The sequence below is a fragment of the Odocoileus virginianus genome, unplaced genomic scaffold, assembly GCF_023699985.2.
Source record: "Odocoileus virginianus isolate 20LAN1187 ecotype Illinois unplaced genomic scaffold, Ovbor_1.2 Unplaced_Contig_15, whole genome shotgun sequence".
Taxonomy (NCBI): Eukaryota; Metazoa; Chordata; class Mammalia; order Artiodactyla; family Cervidae; genus Odocoileus; species Odocoileus virginianus.
Genome location: NW_027224332.1, coordinates 1,752,438 through 1,768,475, shown reverse-complemented (window position 1 = coordinate 1,768,475; position 16,038 = coordinate 1,752,438). Strand labels below are relative to the sequence as shown.

General features: G+C 42.3%; 1 protein-coding gene across 7 annotated transcripts in view; it reads left to right on the top strand.

Annotated features, from left to right (window-relative positions):
• The first annotated feature begins 290 nt into the window (after nt 1-290).
• Nucleotides 291-16,038, top strand: part of EXOC6 (exocyst complex component 6) — a 199,519-nt gene continuing 183,771 nt past the window's right edge. Inside the window, exon 1 of one of the 7 annotated variants that reach the window (XR_011486471.1) lies at nt 291-492. Coding sequence is in view for 4 of the 7 variants with exons in the window: in XM_070464108.1 (XP_070320209.1) it covers nt 377-492 (116 nt within the window). In the remaining 3 variants the exon portion in view is untranslated. Of the gene's footprint in view, nt 493-14,810; nt 14,963-15,127; nt 15,434-16,038 lie in introns of those variants that run through there. The other 6 variants (XM_070464108.1, XM_070464110.1, XM_070464109.1 and 3 more) reach the window with 6 other exon arrangements.

The window sequence follows — 16,038 nt, the reverse complement described above, 5'->3', positions numbered from 1 at the left end:
AATCACATACCTAGCATAAACAACATTAAAATATGTGCCCCAACAAGCCAATTGTCTCTCATAACTTTTTACAGTGTAATTGTTCTAATTCCTATCAAAGTTTGCAGTTATTGTATTTGAGAAACAAGTAAATAAATATAGCAGGCATCAGGCAGGAACTCTCTGAACTGTGTCAAGGTTAATAATAAGTAAAATGTTATAAGTAGAGACAAGACAGCAACAGCTGTGCAACATTCTTGGAAGCAAGGATTTTGATAGCATGAAGTCAGACAGAGAGCTCAGTTTTTGCTGCTACTCTGGCTGGACAGAGAGATCCTATCATAATTATAATACAACTACATTTCTCTTATAAAGTACTGTCTTACATTAAAAAAATATGCTGTCCACAGCTGGAAAATCAGGAGCAATGTTGGAAGAAGACCCAGATCAAACCTATGAGAATGTCCTGGCTGAGATTCAGTCTTTTGAGCTGCCCATTGAAGCTACTTTAAGGTAAGGCTCCTTTATATTTTGCTGTTTCTTCTTTGGTGGTGATAAAGTAGTCTTATTCATGTCTTTTTATACTTTTCTCTATAACAATAAAAAATAATTTTTGAGAAATGATTGCAATTCTATATATACCTAATCTCAAAGTTTTATCCTTAAAGAAATGACGGTGAATAAATTATCCACATTTTTTGGTATTATATTTGTTTCATGATTCATCACCACAAGGTTAAAAAATAGAAATGACTTTCAAGTGATCAAAAAGGGCTGCATGCCAGCTCCAAATAGATATTCCATCTTATTTACATCAGGTTTCACTTGTTTTCTCTAAAATACTGCTTAGTAGAAAGTACAGAGAACAATTAGTCATATCATTGAAACTCATTTATATTTGAGTGGATGTGGGTGTGAGTTGTAGGAAAAATCACAGAATGCTTATTTGTATTGTTGCTGCTCTTGGGTATATGGGGCACTCTCAAACATGTATTTTTTATTTCTACATAAGATTAAGAATCAGTTTCTTTGGTAAGATGGGGATTAATTTGCGTAGTTCAAGGACAGAATTAAAATGAAAGACCGTATGTCTCTGTGTTAAGTGTGCAGTTTAAAAAATTTAATTCTTTCTGACTGCCTGCTTATTTCTTTCACTTATCAGTATGGGAACAGGATGGCAATCTCTGACTGTGATAGTGACACTCAATAAATATTTGTTGATTAATATCTGTAGATTAAGTGAAAGGATATTTTTTTTGATGTTGTCTTTTTAGTCTCAGAAAGATCCAGGAGCAGATATGTTTAAATCTGAATTTAAATTTGATTTTGCATTAAATGTATCCTGAATCTTTCCAAAGGGCCTAGGGTAGGGTTGGGGGTTTTGGAAGCTATTGATATTAATTGGTTGATTCTTAGATTATCAATGTGTAGGTACAGTAGAAAAATAATTACAACTCCATTATAACTGTTACTTATACCTTCATTTTATCTGAGCATCATGAACATCCATGAATAAGGGCAGGTGCTTTTTATCCTATTCAACAGGTAGAAAAAACCAAAGCTTTTTGCTAATGGGAAACTTGGTAACTTTTTGCAAGTGGAACATACTTTATACTGTACCAGCACCTTCTAAAACTTGTGCATCTGCTTGGTGGCTAGGTCAGAAGTCTAAAAGGAAACACGAGAGGGGAATAAAGGGAGCCTGAAAAAGTGAAAGTGTTAGCTGTGACTGACTCTGTGTGACCCTGTGGACTGTAGCACACCAGGCTCCTCTGTCCATGGAATTCTCCAGACAAGAATACTGGAGTAAGTAGCCATTCTTCTTCCAGGGGATCTTCCCGATCCAGGGATTGAACCCAGGACTCTTGCATTGCAGGCAGACTCTTTACCATCCAAGCCACCAGGGATGCCTGGGCAAGTGTTAATTCTTGTGGCCTTTGCAGCCATTGCTGCTTCAGAGCCCTTAGTCTTCAACCCCTGACCCTCTCTACGTCTCTCCCCTGGTCTCTCAACCCTGGCCAGTATCTACAGGCTTCATCCATCCTTGAAACTATCAGCGAGTCTTGCTCTGCTACTAGACCTGACTTCCTGTTTTGGTTCTTGGATGTGTCCTACCTTCTGTTCTGAGGGTAAATGTCCTGGGTCTTGTACTAGGTCTCCTAAAGGAAAGAGTCAGTTTAGATCTGGCAGTCACAGCACTCTCCCATCATCACAAGAGCACACTGCACACATACTTTCTCCAGGTGCTGCCTGTCACCACCAGCGGACCTGGAATGCCCACTGTTAGCTTCACAAAGAGCTCTGACTCTTTGCAACCTCATGGACTGTAGCCCATCAGGCTTCTCTGTCCATGGAATTCTCCAGGCAAGAATACTGGAGTGGGTTGCCTTTTCCTCTGCAGGAGAGCTTTCTGACCCAGGGATTGAACTCATGTCTCTTGCACTGCAGGCGGACTTTTACCATCTGAGCCACCTCTCGTACTGGGTCTTAGTTGTGGCACGCGGGATCTTCAATCTCCACTGTGGCATGCAGGATCTTTAGTTGCAGCATGTGGGATCTACTTCCCTGACCAGGGATCGAACCCGGGCCCCCTGCATTGGGAGCATGGAGCCTTAGCCACTGGACCACCAGGGAAGTCCCCTAACAAACCTTTAATTGAGACAATATTCACCAAAATTACTTTTCCTAAACAATTGCTATAATCACTGATGAGATGAAGACTTCTTAGGCTGGTGTTTGCCTTTCAGCACTTCCCTATGTATGTTATTGATATTCCAGTGTCAACTATTCTGGTCCACTCCTCACGGAACATATCAGTTCATATGGCCAAATATGAGGGTTGGAAAATAAAGACAGGACTTCCATTTTGGCCAAACTAGAGTATTTACTATTTGATAATATGCCTTGATATTTTCTTCCTTCTGGTTCTTATGGTTCCTTTTCTTTATTAAATTGCACTCTTACTTCTGTCTGCCTAAATCCAGCCCTTCTTGCAAAGCACAACTCAAATATTCTTTCTTCTATGAAGCCTCTCTGATCCATTAACCACCGGTGAGTGCTTCATCCTTTGAAGCCCCAAAGAATCCAGGGCATTTATTCTGACTCATTTGGGTATGTGTATGCTCGCATGTATTTTGTGCTATAACCATTTTCAGGCTAAAGATTCCTGAGGGCATGGGCTATTTATTTATATCTTAGTATTCTCTGCAGAAGCTTCTACCATACTCGACACTCAGTAGCTAGATAAATATTTGTTGAACTAATTTGTATGAGCTTCTGAGCTAATGATGGTCTTACAAGACAAAGGAAAAAAGGTAGTCCAGAGAGAAAGTCATCATTTCAGGGAATAAGAAAAGGCAGAAGTATTTGAATAGATTAGAATAGCTACAAGTTCTAAAGGCAGAGAGGGTAGAAAAGGAGTTTGGCTGGAGGGAGACTGACCAGGAGGCCTGCACATGACCTCCTGTGAGGCCTTGTGAGGGGACAGTGAAGGGAAGGTCAGGACATTGAGAGGATGGGGCTGGGAATACAGGGGAGAAACCCCGTACGTGGAAACTGAAGGAGAGAAAATACCTGAGAGCTCTCCTAGTCATTCTTCCATGTCACAAAAGAAAGGCATTTTTCCACAGACATTTTCTGTTGTAAAATCCCAAACTGTTAAGTTGGCTTCCTCTCCCTGCCCACCTTGTTTCTGAGGTCAGTGTTCAGATCAGGGTTAGATCAAGGGTTTGTTTCTCTAACAGGGTGAGCTCAGGGAGCTCAGGGACTCAAAACCCATAGATGAGTTCTACTAGCGTCATTTAAAAATGGCTCCACAGCCCTCCCTGTCACTCTCTGCCTCACCTTCATCTGAGAGAATGGGTCTCCTCCACTGAGGAGTCGTGAGTGAATTGCTGAGGTTCGGACTCAAGTCATCCAGCATTGTCAGTGGCCCTTGTCTCTTTCACCTGCCCAGGCTTCCTTCCCCCGACCTCCTGATTTCATACAAGGCTGCTCCAAGAGCAGGCTTCTTCCAGGTGGCCTTTTCTGTCTCCTGCCTGACTTATCCATTGGGCTCTTGGGTTAGCTCCTTTGGTCTTTTTTCTGTTTTGGTGGAAAAGTGGAAAAGGATCAGATGATCCTGAGATCCTGTGTTTGTTTTCATCTATGTGTGAAACGAATACTTCACTGCCTGAAGTATTAAATTTAAAGGAGAGACAGTTTTAGGGGGAGCTGAGACATTATATTTTTCCATGGTTTATTTGTATTGCCAATAAAATACCCAATAAAGACATATCAGGCAGCTCTAATAATTGAATTGCTGGAGAAGTGGAATTTGACCTTAGACATGCAGACAGTGATTGAATTTCAAAGAAAAGACAGAAATGTAAAGAAAGATCTACTGCTAGTGCCGGTTGTCCTAGCTTGGCTTTGCTTTGGGCATTCAAAGTCTCCTGGCTGACAGATTCTTGGTAGGCTGAAACTCATGAGCAGGTGGGGTCTGAAATTAGTTTTGCTGTCTGAATCCTTTTTGCCCTGGGCATCACTGTTTTTTTTTTCATGTTACCGCCATATGGTAATTTCCACTAGATTTTCTCATTTGGTTTTATGATTTTTACTCCAGTTCCTCCCTTTGGCCTAGACATGCCCAGCTCCTTGCCAGCTGCTCCCTCTAGGGGCGGGCCTGTCCCTGGTAGGCTTAATGGCTGTCTGGAGCCATGCTTTAAGAATCTACAAGGCTAGTACTTTGTTGAGCCTTAATCAGTATTACCAGCTGCCTTGAACAAGCACAGTTAATAGTTTTCAACTAGTATATCAATTCCAGTGCATTGGTAGTTATATGAATCCTCATGTTGAGGGTGGTTCTTGTAAAATAATGCTGGTGGCTATGGTCTTAGAACAGAACAGTAGCAGGACCCTAACATATTTATGCTAGAACTTCTAGCTGCCAAGCCTCCCTCATTAGACCTGCCCCCCATGGATATACTCTCATACCTGGATATAGCCTGGGCTCATGATGCCTCGTGGGGTCCTGCAGGTCTGTTGTTAGCCTCCTAGAACAGGTCCTGCAATTGTAACATGTTTGAACTGATTTGGTTCAGAAATTTTTTGCCAGAGTTGAGACTGAGATAAAGAGATTGAAGAGAAGTGCAATGTTAGTGGGAGGTAGAAAAAGAGGAGGTATCCAAAGAAAGCCCTGCTGAGGGCTGGGAAAAATAGGAGGAAAAGGGAATTGTACATGATGACGTACCAGAAGAAATTTTTGCAATTGTTTTATGATAACATAATTGTTTTACATTTGTACTCACAGACTCTCTTGGGCTGTTTTCCAAAAGCTGACCGTGGAGTTTTACCAGTTTAAGAGCAAACAGGATATTGTAATTTCTTTGACTTTAATGTTTTTAAGAATGAAGATAACATACTTTTAGGAAAGCAAACATTAAAGCAACAACAACAAAACACCAACAACCTAAACTGTAAGCACAATAAAATCTTAGGATGACATACTAAAAAATACAACTGGTTATATTCAGCTGTAGAATTCTAGGATGCTCTTGCTGTTTTTATCTTCAGAAATGTAAGATTTCTATTAAATCTTATTTCATTAAATACATTGATTAAGATCAAAGGTATAACGTTTATTAGTTGTTTGATTTTGGCCTTAGTTTCTAAAACTACAAAATGGGTATTATAATAAAATATATATTAAATAATTAAGGTATATGAAGTGCTTAGCACAATACCAGCCTAGCACATTGTACATACTTGATAAATGTTATCAATTATTATTATTATGTTTAATTTACACTGGGATATACATTTCAGCATAATGTATACTTTAGAGTGTTGAAGTAAATGAGCATTCATGACATTTTGAAATTCTGAGCAGGTGGGATATACCGAATAATGTAAATTTTATTTTGGTTGCAAATATTCAAGGGAGAGAGGTATCCCTTTTTCAAAATCCTATTTACTAAGGCTTATATTTGATGCTAATATAATATCATGACCTCATCTAATGTCTTATGGCAGTGGTGTAGTGTGCCTAATGCTGTAGATATAAAATGGAATCCAAAGAAACTGTTTAGGAATAACTGAGGGCCTAATTATGACTGAGGCCTTCTATGTCTGCAGCACCCCAGGAAAGCTTGGGGTTCCTGATGACAGTGGGCTGTGTAGTTGCCAAATTTTCACTGAATACTTAAATGATTCTGTTAGCTGCTTGTTCTTCAGGGAAACACTAGAGAGAAGTTTAATTTTTTTTTTTTTAATTTTGAGAACAAAGTATTCCAAGCAGGGAGACAGTTTCATTTATTTATTGTTAAATGAATGGGCTCTGGAGCCAGTTCAAATTTTGCCTCTATACTTATAGATAGAACTATTAGAAGGTTTACACAAATTAGGCATTCAGTGTATTTAATGTAGTGGCTCATATATGAGCCATACAATGCTCATACAATGCTCAGTCCTTTGTTCACTAAATAAATTTGTTCACTAAATAAATAAATTTATGGAGCATCTCCAGTGTGGCAGAAGTGATCAAGGATGGTCAGTAGCCTTGTTGATACAGCAAATTCCCTGCTATATCAGGGAATTCCCTGCTCTCCCAGGGAGCTGACATTTTAGTGAAGAGAGCTAAAAATAAATTAAAAACCAGTAATAAATTCTATGAAGAATAACAAATCAGGGTGAATGATAGTGAGGTCCAGGGGTGCTATTTTACAAAAGTGACCAGGGAGTAAATATCAGCTCTTATTATCATTTCAGTACATTAGTTACATTTCTAAATCCTTTTTGCTGAGAGGAGAAAAAAAAATTGGACAAGTGACAGGAGAAGCAGAAAGGGCAACAGGCAATGAAGGAAAGCTAAATGAGGAAAGAGTGAGGAATGGAGATGTTGCACTGAACAGGATGAGGAATAATAATAATAAAAAAAACCACACAACAATGAGGAGGAAAGAGAAGAGAAAATAGTCGGTATTATAAGCCAGTGCTGGGGGTTGTTGGGGAGAGAGGAAAGAGAGAGAGTAGAATTCAGAGGAAATACTATTGCTCTTTAATTGCTCAGTGGACTTTAAAATGTTTAGCTTTGGGATGACCAAGTTAATGCTGCTTTCTGGACATCATTCTGAGGGCAGGACTAGTAACATAATTTACAGGACCAATGCGAAACGAAGATGGAGTCCCCCTTGTCCAAAGGATGGTGATGGCAGAGTATTAACCCAAGAGCAACTTCTTCAGCCCCGCACGGATGAGCCAGCTCTGTCTGAAAGCTTAGCACAGAACCTGGCACACAGCAAGCTTTGAATAAAAGCAGCTGTTGAATGAAGAGAACCTGGGGCTAATTACTTTTGAACTTCTTTGAGGACCAGCCCATATTTCAGAAAAACTGATTTCATTTGGCTTCGATTTCAGGTTTCCTTCTATTGTTCTCCCCTGTGGGATATGGAACAGATTCCTGGACAGTTTTGCAGCAGGAAGGAATCCTCCCAGACCTGGCAGGGCTTTGTTCACATTCTCTTGCACTTATAGACTGTAGCCACTTGGGGTCACTGTACCAAGGTAGAAGCTGGAGGAACGCAGCTGTCAAGGCATTCTCCAAACAGTGGCTAAAAGGGAAGGCTTAACTGATTAGAGCCAATAAAGACTACCCTGTGTTCTGCATTTTGGTAAAGTTCGGCAATTATGTAGCAAAGGCTGTTAAACTCTTTAAGAAACATCTCAATGATAATAACAAATTCCCGAGAGGTTAAAGATCAGGAAGTCTGATATAGGGTTCCTAGGAATGAGGAAGGGATTCTCTGTGGAGATATACCCTACCTCATGAAACATGCTTTTACAACAATAAACTTGACATGAGAAGTATTATTTGCATGTGGATCATTCATTTAATAAATAGTAACTGGGCTGGTAGTGAACAATACAGACATTGTCCCTGTGCCTGGAAATGAAGACAGACTCAACGATTTGTTTGCCACCACGATGTGTGTCTCAAAAGATGAGCATCGTCTCCAAGAACAACAAAGAGGCACTTGACTTAGAAGCAAGACCCAGAGGGCTCACTAAAGTGGATCCAGAACTAAGAGTCTAACCTAAAGACAAGGTCCTGGTTCCCCCTCCACAATAAGAACAACTTTCAGGCAGTTTCTACCAATCAAGCATTCAGAGAAAAAATGAGGTTCAGGTTCAGAGAACTCTGATACAAAATTAGGCTATTTTGTTAATGATTAGAGAAAAAAGAACATTATTTTATCTGTTTTTTATTTTTATTTTACCGAAGAGGAAGCTAAATTCTGGCCTTTTTGGTTGAATAACAAATGTCAGATACTCCTCACCTCCAATGCTCCATGTTGAATGAAATCTGGACTAAACATTATACATATATTATCTTCTTTAATATAACAGATGGTAAAGGATATTTTATTTTATGCAATGGTAAAGAATCCACCTGCCAATGCAGGAGATGCAGGAAATGTGGGTTTGATCTCTAGGTTGCAAAGCTTCCCTGGAGGAGGAAATGGCAATCTACTCCAATATTCTTGCCTGGAGAATCCCATGGACAGAGAAGCCTGGCAGGCTATAGTCCATGGGGTCACAAGGAATTGGATGCAACTGAGTGACTAAGCACACAGGAGCACATCTTCTTTAATCCCCACACCACTTGGTAAGCTAGGGACTTTTATTGTTCCTAATTCACACTTGAAGAAACTGAAGCAAAGACAAGTTAAGTCCTTTTACAGAGTGTCCCACATTTAGTGAGATATGAGTTGGAATTTGAACCCATTTAAATGCCAGACCAGGGCAGCAACATGCTACAGCCTCCTTCTGAGGGAGGGGCTTTCCCAAGGTTGGTTATTAGTCTGTAGACAAGTGGCTCAAAGTATAAGTTCTTAGTGACTAAGATTTTATTTACAGATTAAACCCTAACTTTGCTGATTAGTTTCCTACTGGACACAGAGTGCGTCTCCTGCTCTGTCAGTCTTCCTGGTATCTTTTCCCTCCCAGGAGTCCTGAAGAGAAATTTTGGTTGGATTTCTGGAAATCAATATCCACTGCTTCCCAAATAACTCACCAAACATGTGTAATCTTCCAATGTGCCCTACTATCCCCAGCTTCCTCCGACCAGACTGACAGTCATTTATTCCTTGGGTAAAACAATATCAGAAGTCTTCTTATCTGACTTTTTTATTAACAGGAAAAGCAAGAACAGCTTACTAGCTCCATCTTCTCCAACTCACTAGCTGTGTGGCCTTGGACAAGTGACTAATCTAAGTCTCAGTTTCTCCAAACTAAATTGGAGATAGCAAGAGTACCACAAAGGCTGAAATTAGATTTTTAGTAAAATTAGTATTAACTTAATTACCAATAAAATGATGAATTAAATTAGTAAGAGCTAAATTAGATAATATAAAAGGCTTAGAAAATCGTGCTCAGTAAATAGCTATTAAGGTTATTTTGGTCTATAGCTGAAATTCTTTATTTTGGAGACTTTTAGAAATGTAGCACTTTATTTTTTAAAATATTTATTTATTTGGCTGCATCAGGTCTTAGTTGTGGTGTGTAGGCTCTTTGTGGCATCAGGCAGGGCCTTTCATTGCATGGACCCTCCAGCTGTGATGTCAGGGCCTAGTAGTTGCCATGTGCAGACTTAGTTGCTCTGTGGCATGTGGAATCTTAGTTCCCCGACCAGGGGGTCAAACTCACGCCCCCTGCATTGGAAGGCAGATTCTTATCCATTGACTGGACCACCAGAGAAGTCCCTAGATATGTAGCACTTTAGACCTTTTTTCACATTAATGTGCATGTTATATCTATGTCCATAATTAAAATTTACATAATGAGCTATTTAGGACATTAAACTTTCAATTCTTACCAAAAAACTTCAAGTACTAATGGATCTGCCAGAAGTCACAGAGGGAACCACCTAGAGCTGTTTTAGAAGAAGTGGTAAATGGACTTCCTTCTATCTTAACTTGAATTAAGGGGAAGAGACTGCTACTTAATGCTGAGGTAATCCCTATGGGCAGGTGTTGAAACAGGTCAGGAGTGAGGAGAACATAAGTAGGGCTGGCTTCCCAGGGCAGGGGCATTTAGAACTGGGTTTGGATAGATTGCATCAGGGTTGGAGAAGAGAAGAGGGAAAGGTCTGGATAATGAACACTGAAAAGAAATGACCCACTAGAAGCTGATCGCCAAATAAGAAGCTGGCTTCTGTCATATGTCCTACTCTCCTCACCTTGCTTTACTCTCTAGAACAATGAATTCTGGTCCTGCTCATCATCTGAGCTAAGATAGCCTGCCTTTTCCTGCAGAGAGAACTGGCTCTCTGTTCTCTTTGTAGGACACCATAAAATTTGTCCTCAGATCTTAGGTTTTGGTTTCAGGTTCAGTGTTCAAAAGGTTTATTTTTCCCGCTCAAGAGCTGAACCTGCACCTCGGACATGCTAACACCAGATGGTGGTGCCTCAGCAATTGAGGACTCAGTCTACCAGGAAAAAAATTTGTTTCTTTTTTCTTATTACTCAATAAAAAGCAATTGGGGGAAGGGCCAAAATGCAGGGGTCTGGGTACAGGGATTTGACTTGATCCAAGAGTAAAATTTTAAGTAACCAGAGGAATGGGTGAAGTTTACATATATATATATATATATATATATATACACACTATATACCCTCTAACAAAAGCCCATAAGTATCATTTCTTGCAGTGAAACTCCGATGGTGAACATCAGGGAATTTGAGGTAACCTTTTCTGTTTGTGTTGCAGATTTCTATCAAGGCAACTGAATACACTACATTATAAGATGTGATATTTAATGTCAACTATATAAAGTTCAAGTTTGAAGAAACTAACTTTTTACAATTTGATATTGTTCTAATTTCTAATTGTTACCAATAATGGATTAAACAAACTCTGGCCTTATGCTTCAATCTGTTTGGAACCCCTCTCTAAGTCATCCTGAACTCTTTTCAGTGGCTTCAGAACTTCAGCATTGTCTGGTTTTAAGACCCCTCCAGCTTTCTCTCAGTCATGTGCAGAACTCTAGGAGGAGTTATAAGAAACTTACATAGACCTTAACATGCTATGAAGGTGCTGGTGGACTTGGGAAGAGATTTTTTTTCTTTTTTCTGTATGTCTTCACAGCTTGAGGAAGTGAGATTTCCCAGGGAAGATCTGGGTTCTCTTGTACTATCAAGACAGTGGAAACAGGGACTTCCCTGGCGGTCCAGTGGTTAAGAGACTCTGCCGGGGGTGTCGGTTAGATCTCTGATTAGGGAACTAAGATCCTACATGCCACCCAGTATGGTAAAAAAAAAAAAAAAAGACAGTGGAAACAGGCTTGTGATAGGGTTTCTTGGTAGAATAAGCATGTGGATGTAGCAGAGCTTTCTTGGTCTTTCAAGCTAGCCTGCACTGAAATCAGCCATGAGTTTCTGTCCTGTGAGTGTCAACTGTACAAAAACAAAGAAAATTCAAATTATAAGAAAGAACTAATCAAAACAAGTGCTCATTATTAAAACAGTTGTTGGTAGAGTGGGTAAATGGGCTAATTTAAACCTAGTCAGTAGAGAAGGTTTTGTGATTCCTTCTTGTTGCTGTTGCTTAGTTGCCGGGGTCTGGCCTCGGCAGGATCTAGGGGATACCCTCAGGATGAACGGCGTTGGTGAGAGAGAGAGAAGACACATGAGACCAGCCTTGATAGGGCCAAGTCTGCGAGGGAGAGAGAGAGAAAAAGAGAGAGAGAGAGAGAGAGAGAGAGAGAGAGAGAGAGAGAGAGAGAGAGAATGACCAGACGGGGGTGTTTGCAGGGTCTGGCAGAGTCTGGCAGAGTCTGGCAATGCTTTATTTTTTACCATGGCTTTTATACCCTAAATTAGTACATTTCTAAGGGGAAGATAGTTTAACATTACATCAGCTTGTTCTTCACGAAACCAGGGTGTTTTCTGCATACTTCTTTGTTTATGAGGGTCTTGTACATTATCTTCTGGCCTTGGGGCCTATTAACATTTTATGCAAGTCAGCTGAATGTAAACCTATTTTCTGTTTCTATGGTGACCTTAACTGAAAGGTAGCAGTCTCATAGGGCAACAGTACAGAGTAGAAGTATAATCTTGTTAACATAAAAATTAATCCTTCTGCAGAAGTTGTCAGTTGCGTTTATCTAAGAAGTTTACCCCACACTGACTCTGCGACTTTGGTGAGGCAGCCTCTGCCTAGCACTCCTGGCTGACAATTAACAACCATCTCATTGTTACCACACTAGGGCTAAGCTCTTATTTCTCTAGATCTTTAACTATATTAACAATGGTTTCTATAACACAACCTTAGCACATTAAAAGCAAAAACACAGCAAGCAAAACACAGCAAGCAAATGTTAACCCAATAGCTACTTTTAGAATAATTTTTCTTGTGTTTTCTAATAGGGCTTCCTCACCCCCCGAAGGGCTCTATGTCTGTTAGGGCCTTTATATGATCAGGTTTTTTATGTTATTTTATGATTAGGGTATTATAAGCAATCATGCATATTAGTACCAAGGGCATAAATGCATTTGGCTAACAAACTACCAGCAAAGGAGTTTAAATTAAAACACTCCTTTCACCTTGGATAATCTCATAAAATACCACCACCTTATTGAAACTTATTGATTCACGTTCTAAATTGATTCTTATTTGGGAAGAGATCGGGGAAGGCCTTCTGCCTGTGTCACAGAAATTAGGGAGTAGTCTATTGAGGCAGGCATCAGAAAGACAGATATCATCTTTAAGGTGAGCGCCGGGGGCAGCTTTTCGAAACCCCTGAAAACCTGATCTGCCTTGCCTGTCAGGTTTTCTCCCTCATGACCTTGTCATGGGTAGGGTCTCGTGTGTTGGCTCCCAGCACTTAGTAGCTAAGTTGTATCTGGCTCTTTTGTGACCCCATGGACTATATCCTGCCAGGCTCCTCTGTCCATGGAATTCTCTAGGCAAGAACACTGGAGTGGGTAGCCATTTCTTTCTCCAGGGGATCTTCCTGACCCAGGGATTGAACTTGCATCTCCTGTATTGACAGGTGGATTCTTTACCCCTGAGCCACCTTATTCCTTAGGGAAATCTTTATGAAGGAGATTAAATTTGAGTTGAAATTTCCGAGGAGGACAGAAATTTCAGATTAATAGAAAGAAGGACATTTTTATATGTTCGTAAAGTTTACTGGGACCTTACTAAGAGGTAGGTAGAATAATGGTTCCCCCTAAATGTCCACAATCTAATCCTTAGAACTGTAAATATATTACCTTACATGACAAAAGGGATATTGCAGTTATGACTAATGTTAAGACCTTGAGATAGAAGATTCTCCAGAATTATAGTTGTGTCAAACCTAATGCCACGGGTCCTTAAAAGCAGAAAATCTTTTCTGGTCTAGGTCAGAGTCAGAGGCAAATTTGACTATAGAAAAATGGTCAGAGAGATGCAAAATTTCTGACTGGAAAGACTGAGGAAGGGGGCCATAAGCCACAGAATGTGGGTGGCCCCTGGAAGCTGAAATACATAAGGAAATAAATTCTGCCCTAGTGCCTCGGGAAAGAACACTGTTGTGCTGACACCTTATTTTTAGCCCAGTGAGACCTGTATTGGACTTCTAGCCTTCAGAACTACAATAAATTTGAATTGTTTTAAGCTAAGTTTGTGATAATTTGTTACAGCAGTCATAGAAAGCTAACACAACATGGGACAGCAAAATGAGGTAGACACTACCATGGTCATTTTCAGATGGAGAAACTTAACTATAAAGGGACTAGGTTCTGACACAATGTCACCCAGCTGTCGAGTGAAAGACTAGGGGATTAAATTGAGCACACCCGTCTTCAGAAGTCATGCTTTTAACTGTTAGGCGGGATTTTTGTGGGAGAAGGATGGAAGTAGTAAAAGCTTCCAGAAAAAGCTCACTGGAGTGAATTACACAGCTGTATTACAAAGAGCTTGGTTGACTCAAAGGGACATGCTGGGCCATGGATTAATGGAGACCAGAAAATAGTTGTCTCTCAGGGCTAGGTTATGTACTCTCTTTCTGATTAATCTTCCTCGGTCGCTGATTTGATCATGACAAACTGGTTTACTCAGCAGTCTCATAAACAAGACTCTTCCAAGCACCTGCCTGTCCTTCCCATCTCTCTGAAGCCCACTTCTCTCAAGGGCTTCCCCACCTCATCCCAGCCACAGCAACTTGGGGGCACTTAGGTTCAAGGACTTTGGCATGAAATCACACACTGCACTGGGTCTCTCTTGTATCTTTACCATAAAATGTCTTCGTTTTACGTCATTTACTGTTTCTGGCGCTTATAATTTATTTCCAAGTAGACTGGCCTCTGTGAACTTTCGGCAGGCAGGAACAGGAATCCACTCAGCGGTCGTCCGTTTTCGCCAGCTGGGTTCTTCTTGGTTCATTCCTAAATCTTATTCCCACACATCATTTTGCTTTTCTTGAGTTTTCCTTTCTCTGACTCTCCACCACCCATGCCTCCTCGTTAAACATTCCCGTAGCCTCTATTGTCGACATCCCTCATTACGAAAGAATCCCAAGTGCTAGTACAGGGTCTGCACACAGAATACAGGGATCTATGCGTTTAAAGCAGGGTCAATTACTAGACAGCAACTAGGGGCCAGTGCCGGGCGAGAGTTGGAGGTGACCGGTTTCCACTCCGCACAGCGGCCGGCAGCACCTGGGGCTCCCCCAGGTGTGGGGACAGTGACCCGGTCGCGCGCCCGTGCGCGGCCTTCCAAGCGCCCCAGTGCCGTCCGCCCCGCCCCTTTCCCCGCTCGCCCCGCCCCTTTCCCCGCCTCCTCGCGCTCGCGGCACAGGTTGCTCGCCCCCGCGATCCGCGCGGCGCCGCGCCTCGCCGGCTCCTCAGCTTCCAGCCAAGATGGCGGAGAGCGGCGAAGGTCCGGGCACCGTCCCAGAGCACGAGCGGATCTTGCAGGAGATCCAGAGCACAGACACCGCCTGCGTGGGGCCCACTCTCCGGTAAAGCTCTCATCCTCTCGGGATCTCTGGCTGCCCCCTCCGGCCGCTCATCAGGAAGCGGGCGGGTCTTCCGCCGTCGGCCGCGCGCGAAGCGGCCCGACAGGTGGTGCGCGAGGAGGCGGACGGCCCGGCGGGGGCCGAGGCGCAGCGGGCCAGGACCTGAGCCGGGACCGGGGCGGGGCGTCACGGGCGACTGCACCTGTCCGCGCGGCCCGCCTCAGCCGCGGGAGCTGTCACTGCGCAGCTGGAGGGTGTGGCTGCCTCGGTGCTTGTGACCCCGGGAGTCGAGGCACCGCCCCGTTTTCGACGCCCCGCCCTGCCCCAGTCCGGGCCTGGGGTCTCGAGAACGCGCCCTGGGTCTTCCCGGCTCGCGCGACGCTCCGGGGTTGAGGGCGGCTCCGCCTCGGGCGTGCCGGAGACGAAGGTGAACTGCGGGCAGACGGCGGGACTGAGGTGCCGACTCGCGCGCAGGTGGAAACGCTGGCGCGCTGGGCTGCTGCGGGCGTGGGAGAATTGAAATTGAGCGGGAGTCGCCGGCACCATTCTCTCTACTCCCGCGCCGCCAGAGTGGGCGAGGAGGGAGCGTGGGCGGGAGGGGAGGAGCTGACGCTCAGGAACGCGCTGGTGTGACTGATCGTGACCGTGCGCTTGCCCGGCCAGCCTCTCTGGAGTCTGGGAAGCTTTAATATATTAACGAATGTTTAATTTTGCATGCATTTCCCCATTTATTTTAAAAAGAATCTCCACCGTTTAAAAATAGTATAAGAACAATGAATATTCCAGACTATCTGTTGCCCTAGTAAATCCAGACACTCTAATGATCCATTAGAATGTTAGCCACTTTCTACAAGAATGAGTGCCCTTTAAATATAAGATTTCATTTTTCGGTGTGATAATAATGAAATTATTATTCACTTAGGGAACTTGGAACTCACTGTGCTTTTGTCGTTATTATATGGATCTGTGGTTGTAGTACAAAGTGAAACCAGTTATGGTGTAAATCCACCTTGCCCTTAGAGTAGGTAGAATTGGATTCTTGGTTTATACTAGTCTTACCACTAATGAAGTGTGCAGTC